The 19,096-nt window shown below is 33.0% G+C and overlaps 1 protein-coding gene across 2 annotated transcripts in view; it reads left to right on the top strand.

Moving 5' to 3' along the window:
- The first annotated feature begins 8,484 nt into the window (after positions 1-8,484).
- Positions 8,485-19,096, top strand: part of LOC140050317 (sodium- and chloride-dependent GABA transporter 1-like) — a 49,678-nt gene continuing 39,066 nt past the window's right edge. The window contains exons 1-3 of one of the 2 annotated variants that reach the window (XM_072095452.1): positions 8,485-8,656; positions 11,767-11,854; positions 16,008-16,152. In XM_072095452.1, the coding sequence (XP_071951553.1) occupies positions 8,604-8,656; positions 11,767-11,854; positions 16,008-16,152 (286 nt within the window). In that variant the 5' untranslated portion in view covers positions 8,485-8,603. The remainder of the gene's footprint in view (positions 8,657-11,766; positions 11,855-16,007; positions 16,153-19,096) is intronic. The other variant, XM_072095453.1, reaches the window with a different exon arrangement.

Consider the following 19,096-nt stretch of genomic DNA (forward strand, 5'->3'; position numbering starts at 1 on the left):
GCCCCTTAGCATCGTTTGGCTTATTAATAATATTTAATAAAATACAATGGTTTGAATTGAAATGACGTCTACACTACCCACAGTGTTTTTATTACTTAACTCCCACAATTGAACATTTCTTTGAATATTTTTGAAATAGAAAATTAATACTGTCTTGTTTTTCCGTTCACGAATTCATGAGAAATAAAACTGTGCATACATTAATTAATGGTATCAGCATGTGGTCGTATGTATAGTCTTGGAGAAATTATTTATATAAACAATTTCTCCATGGTATAATGAATATCCTGTCCATCCTCAACAGTATGGCCAACAGATAGCAGTAGGCCTACACGTTCCTATCTTCCCTTCGAGGCGAATGCCTGTATGTATTGCCATTTCTCTCTATATACCGTAATAGTTTACTTTTTTGTTTGGCCTAGCTTTTTTGCTTATTCATTTCGTACCTCTCAGTGAGACTGTTACCAATCTTATCTTTTTTTTGTCATAAATGTGCATTTAGAGTAATATTATTGTGTATTGAAATAATGATAATGTAATTAGCCATTAGGCCTACATAAAACAATTTTAATAATATTCATCTATTTTTTTTTTCATTTTTTGGGATTTTATTCTTCATAGAAATTATATTTTGGTATGTTTATATAAACTATTGTTCTTTAACACAGCTGACATGCAGTGCCATTAAATAATTGTAAAAATATCTCTAAACCCAATGCTTAGTATAAATATGGAAGTTACAAAACGAATCATCTACCTCCATGGTTCAAAGTTTTGGAAGAATCAGTATAATTTATGATTTATTTAGAATTTATAATCATCACACAATGTTTTATGTCTAACAATAATATTCAAATTCACAGAGCAGGCCTATTTTATTTAACGATTGAAATCATCAAACGTAAACAAAAAATAATAATAACTAACATATTTTTTAACATATGATTCTACAAGAGCTTTGAGAACAATACTTGGCCAAAATCAATTTCAAACAACAAATAAGAAAAAGAACAAAATTACAAGCAAACACTAGAAATGGGAGTTAAAATGGTATAAAAAGCGAGAAAACATAATTTATTTGAAAATATAGGCCTACACAGTAGTTAACATGTTTTAATTATGCAAATGTTCAAAAAGTCTCGGTAAACAAAGTAAAAAAAAGTTGTGACAACAAGTTGAGACCGACATCGCCATTGAAATATTTGAATGTCGTCCCTTGACCAATGGTCTTTACTGTTTTTTGTTTTTATACATTATGTTGATTTTGGTTGACATAAATGTTGAATTGAATTGAAATTGAATATCATAATAATCTAGAGTTCTGAATTTGGTAATGGGTTTGGTTCGTTCGCGAACTGATCATAATTATTATCATGATTTTTATTATAAAGATAGGCCTAACTGTTTGGTTATTCGTTCGATTGATTGTGCAATTGCTGGTTATAAAAACTTAAGGGGATGGTTCGTCTCTGGATATAGGCCTCCGACAGATTCGGCAGATTGCATCAGATGAACCGATCGTACAATACGGAAAAATTTGTAGTCCGTAATGTACAATACAGCGCCAGATCATAGATAGTGAAAGTATATGGAAAAAGGTCGCTGAATTTCAAAACAGATTTCAAATTTAAAACACTCATGTACGAACCGTTAAGGGAAGGGCCCGCTAGGGTAAGAGAGAGTACCCGTGTGTTTAGCAGTCATATTTCATTAATGTTACTGAAATCATAAAGCAACTTTGAAATCGAATCATCCGATTTGCCGCATCCGGTGTTACAAAATCAAGTAACATTTTACATGTGTTTATAAGCTAGGAATAAGGATCTGATTTGAACACATGGAAAGGCTGAATAGTGTGAGTAACTTCCAAAATATTCCTATTTTGTTCTCACAATGAACACTGAACTGAACACAATGAACACTGAACTGAACACAATGAACACGGAACTGAACACAATGAACACTGGACTGAACACAATGAACAATTGTGTGAACATTTGCTATAACTGTGTTGCCACATAGCTGTACTATAGGCCTACTTTCTATAGGCCTACGTATAAGTATATGTTAAAGTCGCACACGTGCCACAGCCCGACACACCCATTACAATGAAAGTTACTAGCCACACTATTTCTGTTTAAAATTAACATTAGGACTTAATAGCCTATATCTCTATGATGAGCTTATAATCAATGGCCATTACAGAGGCCTAACTGTCGTATTAACTTGGTTAAAATAAAAAGTATTTAATTGTTTTCTAAACTTTAAAACACTTTTCATATATTTCGACAATTTTAAAATATAGGCACTGAAAATGATAAGATATTTTGATGAGCTCATAAACAGTGGCGATTACATACTATCGTAACTTGGTTGAAATTAAAAGTATTTAAATGTTTTCTAAACTTAAAAAAACACTTTTCATATATTTCGCCATTTTTTAAATTGTTATTTTGATAAATTAATCAGTTACGGTACAATCATTTTCCTTTTCACGGAAAACGATCTTCCATTATTTAACAAAACGTTCTGTTCCATAAGTGCATAGCTGCAGTATGAATTTAGTATTCATGATCAATAATAATCGACAGTATTGTAAAATTTCCAGTCGACTTGTATATTCAAATTTTAAAATATTAAACCTTTGACAATTACCATTCAATAAAAATAACATGGCTGCAGTCGCGTGCTCAAGTGTAAGTTAGTGTTTACCGACCGACCAACCTACCGACCGACCAACCAACCTACCGATCGACCGACCAACCAACCAAACAACCGACGGACCGACACAGTTAGCTGTAGATTCGTATATATATTGGCTTATTTGAATAATTCTTTACTTTAGAACGAAATTTGGGCTCTCCATTGATTATGAACTGTATTTCTATATTAAATGTTATTTTTTAATGAGAAAATTACACGGGGTGCTATAAAACATTTTTGCAAGAAAAGTAGTGCAGGCGATGACATCAAATTGACAGCTTGCGTCGAACATTATAATTCTGCAGATTAATATCATAATACGTAAAATAAATTATTTTGACAAGATTATACTTTTTGACATTTATGTATTGTTGTCACCAAATTTGACAAAGAAGCGTCAATTTCCAATCAATAATATTATCCTTCAATTAGGCTAGTTATCGATTTTTAATCATTGTATGAGTGATATATGCCGTGATCATTTTGTAGCGATATAAATACTATAAATAAAAACAAATTATAATATAAATACACGACGTAAAAGAAGAATGTATAAAATAAGGAAGCTATAATGATGATAATGAAGAGTTTGAATTCTACTATACGGTTTTTTTCTTCTTCCTTATTTTTCATTTTAAAATTACGGTTACGGAACTTACATCTTTTTCATTCATTCATTCGTTCGTTCGTCTTTTTATTTCGAAATACCATGATCACATAATATATTTATAGCACATCTAAGAATTTTTTCACGTCACGAGTACTCACAGATATGAGTAGAACGACGAGTTAGTAAGAATTTTTTTTACAAATGTTTATTTGTTCTCATAAAAAAATTTAATTTTTTTTTCTACAATCGTGATAATCCAATAACGAATAGCGTTCAAGCTATATAATTCTAAATAACGTTTAGTTGGCGTTACTCGGTATCACCTTGTCACTTGTATCCACTTTTCACCGTGGCATCTGCTACCATAATGAATCATTAGGCACCCGATTCTGTGGCACCCGACTTTCTGTAGAAGACTGTTTTCCAGTCTACCAGATACCTGACCGTATTAAGTACTTTTAATACACTCTTAATACACTAATATACTCTATACTTAGGTTCCTATCTAGAGACAATGTATAACGATAATGTGTATCACCTTTTTTAGAAGGGCATAATAAATACCGTAGCTAGGCCTACTACGTCTTTGATGTCCTTGTTTATATTGTCGAATTTGGGTCGTGTATGTACCTATGTTAACTGTACTGTTTTGACAACGTAAAGCTCTGTATACACTATCAAATTTTATGTGACAACAAAAATGTGATGTGCCCATATATGAACATGATGATTTCATAACTACCATATTTAATCATATCACTGCCATATTGGGGAACATCACACTTTTTTGTCAAACTGGTTTGATAGTGTAGACAGGGAAGAGTGAAATTTCTATATTTTCGGGTATAGACAGAGCTTAATTTGAATTGTTCTAATTTTATTTGGCGTAATTCTCCTTTAAATATTGACAAAATTCTGCTCATCATTTAACATCATTTGAGAGTGCATACATTACTTTATATATATATAATGTTATTATCATATCAATATTGATAATGATGTCAATATATTTGTAATTGTCCTTTCATCGTTGTTCCACGCATCGTTAATCATACGCGATCAATATACATTAATTAAAAGTGTTTGTTACTATAATGTAGAGCAACAGAAGTGTATCTAACATTAAAACATCACTATGAGATGAGACTTCAGTGCTCATGTAATCATTCATGTGCATCTGTTTAAATATTATATCTATAATAGTGATGTTTTTTTCAGTAATCCATGATATAACGAAGGCGTTTATGTTAACGAAAACGCAACGCAGCGACGTAAAGCGTTGTATTGCGTAATACCAAGTGGGAACCGACGACGTAATACAGTAGTGCTGCATTCACAATTTTATTAGAAGGGCATTTGCTTACGTTGCGTGCAAACCAAGCTTCAGATACTGTATAACGTTATAACGCTGTTTAATATTTCAATTTCAATCTAATTTCCACAATAATTATAATAACATACAGGATTAAATACAGTAAAGTAATCATAGGGTGTGGGGGGGGGGGGAGGGGTTGATGGGGGAGTCATATAAGTCATTAAATATAACATTAAATAGGAAAAAAGGGAAAAAAAATACATAGACTAATAATAAATATAAAAAAACAAAGCTACAATTTCTATTTAAACCACTTTATACGATCTTCCGTTATAAATTACCGTCACCATCCCGATGGGAACGTCGCTCATGTTAATGCTAATAGGCCTACAAGGTATTTTAGATTTACAAGTGTTATTAATAAATAATAATTTATTCGAAAATTAATCCTAAAATATCAACATATCGGACCGACCAGAAAGAAAGATATTCGAATCACCGGCGGCTCTGAAAACGTTTCTTATAATCTGTATTATCATACGATTGTTTGTTCCAGTTCTTCAAAGCTACAACATACACATGTTACCAACCTACATTTTTTATTACAATCTTTGCTAATTAAATATATTTTTTCAGTTAGCAATAGAAATATTATTGCCGTCGTGTGCCCATGGGATGTTGTTGATGCGTTTGTAAGTGGTTTGTCGACATATTTCAGTTAGATATGAAAGATTCTAACGTTGTCTTCTAAATATGAACATTCTTAATGCACATGAGACCTAATTTGACTTACGACCGCGTGACGTGCCTGTCTAGGCCTACTTTTGTTTAAAAAGTATCTAATAAAGTTGCGTAGTATGTTGCCATGTTGCCATGTCGATCGTCTGCATTATTTCCATTCGTCCTCGATGGTGATAAAATATTAAGATTAAAATATTAAGAAATTAAAAACAAAAGAACTGCTGCCTCGCTCAACCTGAAACAGTAAAGAGGCACAGCAATTACGAGTTTAGTAAATAGTTTAATAAATTATCATTTAATTCATTATTAGGCCTATTTATCTGTATAGTTAATGGTATGATTTTGTGTTTTTTGTAAAATTATTTTCCAAGTCAAATCAAGAGAGTTTCATATAGATCTTACCCATAGAGTATTAAGTTAGGCCCCTCTGATGTTTGTTCATTGAGAAATGACTTATTTCTCAAAGGTCTACCTCTTACATTTTTTTTATTAGGCCTAATAACAATTATTACTATTAATATATTTTTGCAATTAACTTATGTCATTACTTCTTTTCACAATATCATAAACACAATAAGTAAACAATTATTTCACCTTGATATATCAAATAAAATGATGTATGTTTATCTCAATATTATCAAGTCACTGTTCGTAGCCTACACAATTGGATTGCATTCTCCAGTAATTTGTGTTTGAAAAATATATAAAGAAAAAACTCGGAGTGAGGAAACTAGTGTGTTGTATCAGGGAAGAGTGAAATTACATATTCTCTGGTTGTGTCTACAGTGGCGAACAAACCCAATAGGCCAATGTTATTGATTATTTATATAGTGACATTATTGTTATATCCATACTTATTAGGAAGAATGTTACAGATGCGATATTAATCTATTTTTATTGATCCATAATAAACTATAAATTCCTTCATGGTACAAAGTAGTTCTTCTCACATTAAATTAAGAATTTGAAACGAAGTAAGTATATATGCTGTAAAATGCATCATTTACATTCTGAAGATTGATAATGATACTCGACCGGGAATATAGTCATTTTGACAGATAAAACGAAAGTATGCAATTGTAGAGTTCGTTAGATCTTCTGTATTTTAACAGCGTTTCACTTCATTACCGGTTCGTTAGCAGTTAATGTATATTACCAAAGTATCTGTTTTAAATAGAACAAAGTATGTGTGATGCCTGAACTCAAAATACAGAGACCTTCTTTATTTTGAGTGTGAATCAAATAGCGTATGACGACAGATCCAGTGGCTATATACACATAATAATGTACCGTAGTGTGTTATAATACCATACAGTGACAGATATAATTGAGATAACATGAATGAATAATAATATGTATTGAAACTACACCTTTACCACGGTGGCACACGTTCATACACGGTGTGTTCTTAAAAATAAAAATATAGACAACAAACAGATACAAAAGCAATACAACAGATACACAAATAATACCAACCACAATCGTTTCGGTTTCATGCAACGTATGTTGAATAGTTGTAATATTCTTATTGCTTGTGTTTGCCGCAAACATTATGCTTCATAATTAAAAAATGTATTGAAGTATCTTTTATGTTTAAGCATGGAGTATAGCTCCATTGTATGAGCTTAAATTTGTGAATTCTCTTTTTTCTTTTTCTGTTTGTACGTTTGTTGATATGGATGGAATTTTTTCGAAATAAAATAAACTGAATTGAATTATTTAATTGTTAATAATGGTGTGATATATTGGATATAAATGCTTATTTTTGTTTGTAATATCGAAATACCTTATATAACTAAGAATAAAAACTAAAGATCATGCAATCTGAACCGCGAAATTAAAATAGACATTATTTACAGATTCACAACAATGAAATTTAATAATTCAGAAATTCAAATTTGCATAATTTAGTTATTTTCTAATATTAATATTGTCATCTATTAAAATAATAAGATAGTGAAAGACCTATCAGTGACGGTAATGTAAAAAATAACCCTAATGTCATATTCGAAGACAATACAAACCACTTTATGTTAGATAACATTATTATTTTAACAAAAATATTTAATTTTATTCGCGCCCTCTATAATGTGTGGTATTTTTTTTGCGCCCTCTTTAATTACAATTACAATAAACGTACCTCATTCGTAAAGTGTCATCATCTGAAAAATATTAGTCAAGTTGTTGTTATTATTAAATGTTATTCTTTGCTACTCACAGAAAATTTACATAATTTATAAAAAAAATCTTTTTCATGAGACAGAAACATCAATTGTCCAAATTCTTGTTTCTTTAGATTACGTCATGATACAGAAAATACGACACGCTGGAAAGAAACTAATCTATTGACTGACAAATGTAAAAATGTATATTTATTTATATATTTGAACTTACACCTTTAGATCGGTGGCACTCAATCAATGACAATTGGTGCGTTCGTAAATAAAAGTTAAAAACTCACAAACTTAACTAAACAAATATGTATTGTTTGAAGGTTTACATGGCGAAAAGTGTGCAGTACACCACGTATATTAGTTCTGAAATAAACTGTTGAGTTTCTCGACGTTTCGATCAATATGCTTTGATCGTCCTCACTCATAGATGCTCTAAAATTATTTTTTATGAAATAAGATAAAAGAATTCATGAATACCAACAATCTCTGTGAGGTGCATCAAGACAAAAATAAGAATTTCCAAAAAATAATACTGAACCGCTTTTTAGTGAGGGCGCGCTATTTAATGTTTCTGCTCACATTGAAGATAAAAATTAACTCGAGTTTTTAATAAGCTTTTGTCACCAATATATCGCGTTTTTCTGAGAATCAACACATCACACTTGTTTCACTTCTTTTTTTTTACATCAAGTTTGATAGTGTACTGAGCTTTTGCCGTGCAGTGTATACACACAGGTATGCAACGTGATACGGTCCAGTTTTAGACAAAATTAATTAAGCTATTGAGTAATAAACCGCGGGGTTCAAATTAACGTGAAGGAAAATTACTAACAAAAAACCCATGAAATAATAGACTAGCCCAAATCGCCGTCTCAACCAATAAGAATCGCGAGTTCTTACACATGAGATGGAATTACATTCCGTCTTTTTAGCTGATATCGGCTTGAGATTGGATGTGGTACCATATCATTAGCGAATATTTAGTATTTTTATAAAGTCATTTTTAAATACAACATCTAGAAGTAGGAATTTCTTTTCAACGTTGTTTAGAATATTTAAAATGACCACTGATAAGCAAGAAAAGGTGGGAAAAGACGTCGGAGATTATCAAAGGTTTGTAAGCCTCTCTTACGTGTGTGAAATGGGATACCGTTTTGGACATTCTTAAGACGTGATGATGCGAGAAAGCTAGGCTAGCAGCATGATATTGTGGTCTCCTCGTGGTACTTGACAACGCGATCACGGCAGTGTGCGGAGGGATAATCCATTTGTTTTTTTCTCTTTGTTCGCCCAATTATTTCCATTTTGTTAGTGTAGAATTAATGTCTTGTAATACAATTTAGCCAGCTTGACTGAATTGGAGCATGTTCTTCCTCGAGTCTAGCGTGTCATGAATATATTATGTTTTATTTATTTTACTACTACAACTTAATTGATAAGTTAATATTTTTACCAAAAAGAGGAGCAAACATTTTCTGTTTTGACCATTCCGTTAGAAAGGTCAGATGTAAATTCAATTGTTGACTCATTATTTATTATACAAACTGTTCTTTGTCACTTACCAAGCCCTAGATAGTAGGTGGTATTGTTTTAATTTAATGTAATGATTACTGCTGCAGAAATAATAACAAACCCCTCATCACAATTTTGCAATAATAGTACTTGCCTACTGACTGTTATAACGCTAGGTAAATAACCCCTAACTGTACTACTGTGATGCCTCATTATGTCAAATTTTATTTTAAAGCAAAATAATGATGTACATGTTGTTAAACTGTACTGTCTGTACACTAAAAAATCCTAATAATTCCTAAGTAACCCCATAAACCTCAAACTGTTCTAATTTTAGACATTATCATCTACTGTGTTGACATCGTACTGCCCAGAATGCAGTTCAATGAGGTCAAAGTGATAGTAATAATCCATTTTATCGATGTGTATTTTTAAGATACATTTTTTTTGTCACATAAAGTTTGATAGTGTAGACAGAGCTTCACACCATTTTTAATACTGGCTGGACCCAATTTAAGGATCTTTCACACTTGTTCCGGTCCAGCGCCGGAAAATCCAAGCGAACGTCAATGTTTCATTTTTAAGCGGTTACACGCATATCAATTGGTGCATAGCCGTGTGGACGGGTATTGCTAAACACCGCAAACCTCCAAAAAAAACATAGCAAACCCCATCGAACCAACATAAAAAAAGTTATTGAATCATGTAGTGTACAACCCACTAGGTATATCCATGTAAAAAAAATATTAAATTTCTACTGTTAACTACTTATTTTTGGGGTAAAACATCATTTTTTGGTAAAAAATGATTGCTAATTTTTAACCAAAAAATGTTTTATTCCCAAAAAAGTAGTTAACAGTAGAAATTTAATAATTTATATGTCCCAGTGGGTCGTACACTACATTATTCAATCACTTTTATGTTGGTTCGGTGGGGTTTGCTGTGGTTTTTTGGAGGTTTGCGGGGTTTAGCAATCATTTTTTATCTCAAAAATAAGTTGTTAACCAGTAGAAATTAAATTTTTTTTTTACATGGATATACCCAGTGGGTTGTATTGTACACTACATGATTCAATCACTTTTATGTTGGTTCGATGGGGTTTGCTATGTTTTTTTGGAGGTTTGCGGTGTTTAGCCGGACCGTGGACCGGAACTGTACTGAAACAGGTGTGAAAGGCCTTTTAAACCGGTAAATCACTGATTACTACCGTATATTTTGGTGTATTAAAGTCGCACCTGTGTATAAGACGCACCCCCTAACTGAGAGTAAAATATCGGTATTTTTTATATCGTCGATGTATAAGACGCACCTTATATTTCATAAAAACAATTAAAAAAAAAATTGTAATCAATATTTTTGTAATGATAATTTTGTTATATCTACAACGGCGTCCTTTATTTAGGTTTTTTCTTACCTAGGCTCGGCCGCACCCAGCCTCAACAAGTTCTTTCTAACTTGTTATTTATGAGTTTCGCACCCGCAACATCGAGTGCATGGTGTGTGTGTAACACGTACGTGTGTGTGGGCTAGCCTCGATCGATCATTTCGAGAGGGCGCACGTTTTCACGGACAATCGTATTCGATTAGTATCTATGTATCCGAGAAGTGTGTACCCTAGGTCCATGCTAGTATAATCACCTGGAGAATATACTAGTCGAATACCGTACACCATGTGGCCACCCAAGAAGGGCTTGCGCTAGGGGTCGGCGATCGTGCGTATAACTATAAATAAATACTAGCCTATTCCAATCGTAAACGTTTAAAAATCAATTTTGATCGGAGCGCCTAAAACAGCAGCTCCATAATGAACAAATCTTTTCATCATATTTAGTATAACATCATGCTAAAATGCCTTGAAAACTAGGCAGAAGCAGGTTGCCGTTACGTTAGTATACTGTAGCTAGGCATAGCCTACTCAGGCCTAGCAAACGAGGTGACAATATGTACAATCTGTGTGGTGAGGCATTTATGTTCGGTGTATAAGACGCACACTTAATTTAGAGGTCTAATTTGCGTGACAAAAGTGCGACTTATACACCGAAACATACGGTATATGTCTTATACATTGGCAACATAGAAAATACTGGTATTTCAGTCTCTGTTAATGGGTGCGTCTTATTATTATACATGTGCCACTTGTTCACCAATCGGTTTATGCTTAATAATTTAAATTGAGAGTAGTTGCGAGGGATAAAGTGCATTTTCGGTTAATTGCATGTGTTGTTTAGTAGTAGTACCCAACGTACTCATAAATATTAGTACAAAATTTGTTGAATACAAGTATACGGTTGTAGCTATACAGTTTTGTCAGCAACTACCGTATATGATAATTAACATATTGTAACCAATGCTAATTTACTATACGTTAATAATGATTAGGTGGCTGAATACAACAAGAATGTGGAAATTGGGTATACAGTATTTGAAGCTGTTGACAAAGCAATATAGTTAATAGTGTCTGTAGCAACGACGACGAACTAAACAAAGAAATTAATTATTGATTTTTACAGTGTTGGATATCTTAATACTGTACACATGTTAATGTATCCTTTTGCCTTCATTCCTCAAGAGCCTTTCTTTCCGTTTATGATCTAGGAACATAGGCAGACTTGTGGTAATAATTTTGTATTGTACAATAGCGATGGCTGTTGGTTATATACACATGTTGAAAATATACTGTTGACTTTCATATTTATGTATTTTGATTTCAGGGTACCCTCTGTAGAGAAGACGCCTTTGTCTGAAGGGAATTTTGATAAGATGGAAGCAGAAAAAGTTCCAGTAAAAGATACTCATATGGTATGATACAGTGCTACTTTAAATTGATTGTATTTTGTGGAAACTAAATCCCTCTTAACATCATAAAAGTGTTTAGAACTATCTCTTGACCAGGAGGACTCTTGTCCCCTGGACCGGAGATAATAGTACGATAGTAGTCCAATACTTCTGGTTCTTGTACTATGGAAGTTAAAATTTACATGTATACTATGGATTATGGATTTCACTGTCTTTTATAAACATGATGATGCCATTTCACATGTATTCATGATCATCTTCCCTTTAATGGTTCACTATACATATCGCATTTAAACATTTCTTGATTCATAAATCTAAAAATAAATGAGCTATATTACTTTAAACAATAAAGTATTCTTCAAGTTTAATACCATGAAACAATGATAACAAACAAAATAGCTTATATACAGGTTAGTCCCATAGGAAGTCATTATACAAACATACACTGCAAGTTGCATCTGACTTCCTGTTTAACCTTGAATATCAATCAGCTCTAATCTAAAGTGGTCATCAACAGATGAAAATAATAACAATTATTATATACACTGAAAGTGGAACTCAATAGCGCACATTAAAAACTGCGTTACAACTGCTTCCTTGTATTATCAGAATATTGTAAAGTAATTAGCTTTAAATTAGGTGCAATTTCCAAGAACTCTTAGTATCTTTTTCACAGGTCCCTCTGATTGAATATCCAGAGATATTAAATATCCAGAGATATTGAATATCCAGAGACATTGAGTATCCAGAGACATTGACCGTGTTCGTACGGCGATTGAAATACACGTTTATTTGGTTTTTACCCTTGGGGTAAAACCCATACGACGTTCGTACCAATAAACAAAGTACCGGTAAGCTGACACGAAACCAATTAAGATCGGAATTCTTAGGTCAAAAAGCGCCCTCTGTGCGTCGACCCATATCAATTGACATGGCGTGTTGACAAATTCAACTGGATATTATATTGCATGTCGTTTCGCGCGCGAATCGTTCAATTATTATTTTTCAATCGACAACCAGACCTATATATTTATAATACATCGAATACAATTTACTTTTTAGATAAATAATGATCGAAAATCCTGCTAACGTATGCTGTTTGTTGACCACGTGTATTTATCGTGCGAGCCGAACTATTGTTGTGGAAATTCCATTTAATGTACACGCACTGTACCCCTCTTGTAAAAATCACCACGTGTATTTATCGTGCGAGCCGAACTATTGTTAAGAAAATTCCATTTAATGTACATGCACTGTACCCCTCTTGTAAAAATCACCACGTGTATTCATTGTGCGAGCCGAACTATTGTTGTAAAAATTCCATTTAACACGCACTGTACCCCTCTTATCGTGCGAGCCAAACGGCTGATGTGGTAATTCACAGACACCAGGCTACCACAATACAGAACTCCCTGCCGTTACATGTACATTATAAGCCACCGATTTGCAAGTTCAGGTCACCGGAAAAAAACCAACGAGTTTATTATTTATATATAATTTTACAAAACAATAGATATACATTCGCATTAACGAAAAAGAACATTTTAAACAATAATTGTTAAACAATCAGAAAGCTTATTTGAGGTCGCGATTTGACATGACCCCGTTAACGCTTGATTAATTATACCCCGAGGCAGCGTGTAATTGGAATGGGATTGAAATAACCAGTAAAGTTGGTGGATTTTTCGTCCAGATGGTTTTCTAATTTTTTATAGCCAGAGGCGTAAGTTAATTGCCACACGCGACCTCACAGTTGGAAGTACACCGTAGTTTCAGTCCCGTCCGAACGGGCCCATTGAGTATCCAGAGACATTGAGTATCCAGAGACTTAAAAACATAAACGCTAATAATAATAATCCATAAAAAAATGACATTATCTATATGTTTCCAGGCATAGCAGATGTTGATGTGTATTATGGAAAATGGGTTTCCAACAAATCTTATTTAGTTGTCATCAAAATTGGCCTAGAGTAGCAGTAGATTCTGAATAGTTTAATGAACTCATTTTGTGTATTAAACCAATTAGGAGAAATTGTGCCTTTAAACTTGGTTCCCACATAAGATAAGATAAGATAAGATAACTTTTATTGATCCTCAAAAAGGAAATTCATTGCTCGTCATAATAACAAGAAAACACAATAAAAACAAATATAGCATAAAACCATTCATATAAAAACATAAAAAAATACAAGATAAAATTATCTTCTTGACTTTCTGTTGTACTGGATGATATTGGAGGGAATAAAGGATTTGGCATATCGATTTGTTTTCACACTGAGGAGCCTCAATCTACCACTTGGATTAAGTTGGTCTATGATCACATGGACTCAACACAAAGATGTGTGCTTGCTGTTGTAAGGGTCTTTATACCTGTTCTGGGCCTTGCTTGGTTGGCTTCACATGCCTTTTTATCACATTATTTGAAACTAAACGAAAAACATTCAACACAGGACGGTAAACTATAAACGCTGAACATCGTACCTATTTATTATTTATATGGATCGTAAATACACGTAATATTTATATGAAATACAAAAAGATGTATTGTAGACAGTCCTACTACTACTACGCAATCTGATGAATAGTGGGAAATTCCCAAAACATTTTGCGGGTAGAAATTTTTTTTTTCCCCTCAACCGGAAACAAGTTATTTTTTATTTTTGGCCTAGTTATTAAAATATTTTTTAATTTTGGCCTTGGTGCCCCTTCGATTTCAAACAAATGGCCTTGGTGCCCTCCCATTTGGCCTTGGTGCCCTTCGATTTCAAACAAATGGCCTTGGTGCCCTCCCATTTGGCCTTGGTTCCTCTTCGATTTCAAACAAATGGCCTTGGTGCCCTCCCATTTGGCCTTGGTGCCCCTAAAATCAATGAAAACCGGAGACCAAATGGCCTTGCCCCTAAAATCCCCAAATTCGAGGCCTGCGATGGGCAGTACTGGCGATGGGTTATTCAAATTGTCGGTTGTCATTGGTCAATACGGTATTTTTTGAATACTGTATTTATACCGTATTTTTTGGCAGCAGAGACTGCGCTCATAAAAAAATTACCGTATTTTCCCCACAAAATTTGTGGATAAAATACGGTATTTACAAATTTATACCTATTTTTTGTACCCTTTTCTGCTGCCAATAAAAAATACCGTATTTTTTTTGACCTGCGACATGAGGTCAAAATCGTGTTTTTATTTTCTGTCCCTATCAGATGTTTTACACACGTGTATAGATATATTCGCGAAAATGTGGAGCGAAGATGTTAGTACGGTTACTATATAAATCTGTGTGGGGAGGGAGGGGGAGGGGTATGTCCGGCCAACTAAAAGGTAATAAAAGGGACAACCACATTAATAAAGACATTTCTAAAAAATAATGCAGGAGTACGGAATAGACTTCCTTGTCTCCAAAGCAAGTAAACTCAAAGCTGAAGAGCCTGCGAAAGCAGTACAACATTGCAAAAGACAATAACTTGTGGAGGGAACGAATTACTTGTCCTCATTACGATGTTTTCTGTGCTCTCACAACATCTCTATCACTAGGGCTAGGCTGTTGAAAGTGAGGCGTAAAACTTCCTTTATTGCGACTTTTAATTATCGACCAAATAAATGAATGACAGTTTGGGTAAAAAGGATGAATTTTAACACGACCACCCAAGAAGTATTGTTAGCAGAAACGGAGTACTAAAAAATACTGCATAAAAAATACTGCATAAAAAATACTGTATAAAAAAATACGGTATAAGAAATACGGTATAAGAAATACGGTATAAGAAATACGGTATAAGAAATACGGTATAAGAAATACGGTATAAGAAATACGGTATAAGAAATACGGTATAAGAAATACGGTATAAGAAATACGGTATAAGAACGGTATAAGAAATACGGTATAAGAAATACGGTATAAGAAATACGGTATAAGAAATACGGTATAAGAAATACGGTATAAGAAATACGGTATAAGAAATACGGTATAAAAAATACCGTAAGAACTCCCAGAAAGTACTAAATGTGGCGTGTTTATTTTTTTAGGTCAGATTTTCTTACATTTTGTGTAATCTGTAACTTGTTTTCAAAGTCTTTATCATAATTTGTTGTTGTTTGATAGGTGACCCATAAAAATTAGAATAACAAAGTCATTATTTTCTTTAAATACTAATAGAATAATGAGATGGTTGGAACGTCAAAAGTAGAAAGCCGAGGTTCATGGGGCTCGCAAGTAGACTTTCTTCTAGCTTGCATAGGCTATGCAGTAGGACTTGGAAACATTTGGCGCTTCCCGTACTTGTGTTATAGAAATGGTGGAGGTAAGTGCTTATCTGGTCGATAGCAAAAGAAAATCCCAAAGAACTAGATTATTATAACCGTTTATAAAACATTCTGTGGAATATATTTTTAACTGCAAATTGTGGACTCAATATGGTTTATTTCTAGTATAAATTTTATTCTTAAATCTCTGAGATTTTACATCAGAACCCGCACCGCACATCCGTGAAATCATAAAATAATTGATTAAATTTTAAACGTTTCATTCTCATTTAATCTTTCTAATGGTACAATATGATATATTTAAATTACCAAACTCAGTTTTAAGGATTTGTAGTTTTTATGGAGTTTACAATATGGCACGACGTCATCGAGAGAATTGTATGTAAATTTTAGTATATTTGGGTGAAGCTGTCCTAATTTATATATTTATGCTGGTTGACTAGTTTATGACTAGACAACTTTCATCATAAAACAAACTATTGTATTGGTTCTTTTTAATAAAATTTATTATCTTAATTACATTTTTAAATTTCATAATCTAAATAAAAATGAGTGATATATTGAGAATTGTAATCTATACTTTGATGTGAATCTTGGAATCTTTCCAGATTTTCTGAAACTTGTAAGGGCCTGTTTCTGCTGCAACTGCTCAAAATACGGTATAAAAATACGGTATTTTTTATACCGTATTTTTTAGTACCCCGTTTCTGCTAACAATACTTCTTGGGTGGTCGTGTTAAATTTCATCTTTTTTACCCAAATTGCCATTCATTTATTTGATCGATAATTAAAAGTCGCAATAAAGGAAGTTTTACGTCTCACTTTCAACAGCCTAGCCCTAGTGATAGAGATGTTGTGAGAGCACAGAAAACATCGTAATGGGGACAATTAATTCGTTCCCTCCCCGAGTTATTGTATTTTGCAATGTTGTACTGCTTTCGCAGGCTCTTCAGCTTTGAGTTTACTTGCTTTGGAGACAAGTCTATTCCATACTCCTGCTTTATTTTTTTAGAAATGTCTTTATAAATGTGGTTGCCCCTTTTATTACCTTTTAGTTGGCCAGACATTTTAGCTTCCCCACACAAATTTATTTAGTAAAACTGTGACGTCTTCGCTCCACATTTTCGCCGAATATATATATACACGTGTGTAAAACAGCTTATAGCGACAGAAAATAAAAATACGAATGTTGACCTTTTGCCATGTAAAAAAAAAATACGGTATTTTTTATTGGCAGCAGAAACGGGTACAGAAAATACGGTATAAATTTGTAAATACCGTATTTTATCCACAAATTTTGTGGGGAAAATACGGTATACAAAATACGGTATATTTTTTATGAGCGCAGTTTCTGCTGCCAAAAATATACCGTATATATACGGTATTCAAAAAATACCGTATAATATACGGTATTTAGTTGGCAGCAGAAACAGGGCCTAAGTGATCTTGTTTAATTTTGAGCTTCTGAACTGTTTCAACAAAGACAAAATATTTGATTATTTTATTTGTTTAATCATTAAACACATACCTGTAAAGTTAGGCAGCAGAATCAACATTTCATTTAATGGGGTTTGAACTGTTAAAATAGTGCAAATGTTTTGTTACTAAGTTGCAAAACCTATACAAGTTTTTTAAAAGTTAATTTAAAATGGTCAAGACAAATTAAATCAGTCCATCAAGAAAAAGGCAGGAGAGCACCGAATTGCTCTCCTTGTGTTTTCGTGAGAGCATTTTGGTTTCCTAACAAAATTATCCATGGGTCTCTCTGTGGAGCTCAACCAACATACTACAGTCGTACGATTTTAAAAATAAAGAAATCAGGCCATGGCCTAACTTGGCTTGGAGTCAACTAGGTCTACTTGACCTGGCTAGGCTAGCCTATTATTTTAGCCCTAGGCTTAGGCTAACTATCTAGGGGCTAGTCCTAAAAATCGGACAGAAATTGTCATTTACCGGCATTTCACAGTAATACAATTCTAACCAGCAATAGTCAACAAAATATTGATAATAAGTTACTAAGTATCATTTCAACGATAATATTGTGCCTTTTACATACGGCGATCACACATGCGAATGCTGGCCAAGATAGAGCAGCAGCTGCTGGAAGGATGACAGCACATGTTTTTTTTCCACTGGATTTTAGTAACCAAAATGGTTGACATTTTTTTTGGGGAAAAAAATTCATCTAAAAAAAAAGACAGAAGTGAAGAATCTCTCTCCAAATAATCAATATGTATTAAAACCTACTATTAAATATTGTTATTATTAACTTAATTACAAAAATTGCTTGGCACCCAAAGTTGCTTTGTTTAATAAAAGAAACCATTGGTTGGTAGTTGTTCTGCTTGCTATAGAAATTTTTAAAGAATCTGTTATTTCTTGCCTGTACAGTACAATTACTGTAGATCTACAATTGTATTAAAATCTAACTGTCGTTTTCACAATTGACGCACTCGGGTTCTGCACACCCTGAAAAACTTGGGCATGCGTAGTTAAGTAGCACGACTTTAAAAACCAAGAAGCGCCCTCATTATGGTAATCAAAGCTGAAATTATAAGCTAACCTAACCCAATAATCAATTGTATGTACTGTACTGCAATGAGTATAAAGGTTAATCCTTATTATTAACTGGAAGGAAGTCCAATTAATTAAACAATAAAATTATCTGTCAGCAGTCTATTGTATGTTGGTTATTATTGTAAAAATAAAATTAATAAACAAACCTTTGTCAGAATAGACAAATTTTCCAATTATGTACCAGGTTTTCTTTTTAAATCCTTGTGCAATTACCAAAAGATCAAGTAACACATTAGGTATGATCAGTTATAAAACACAGCAATTGCATAAATAATATAGATGGACATATTCGGTCAAAAAATAGACTTGTGGATTCGTTTACTTGGTTTTTTTACACATTGGTGGATATGTGCAGCACTCAACAAATGTTATTGTTTTTTAATGATTTTATTAAACATGGAACAT

This window comes from Antedon mediterranea, chromosome 5, assembly GCF_964355755.1.
Source record: "Antedon mediterranea chromosome 5, ecAntMedi1.1, whole genome shotgun sequence".
In the NCBI taxonomy this organism is placed as follows: Eukaryota; Metazoa; Echinodermata; class Crinoidea; order Comatulida; family Antedonidae; genus Antedon; species Antedon mediterranea.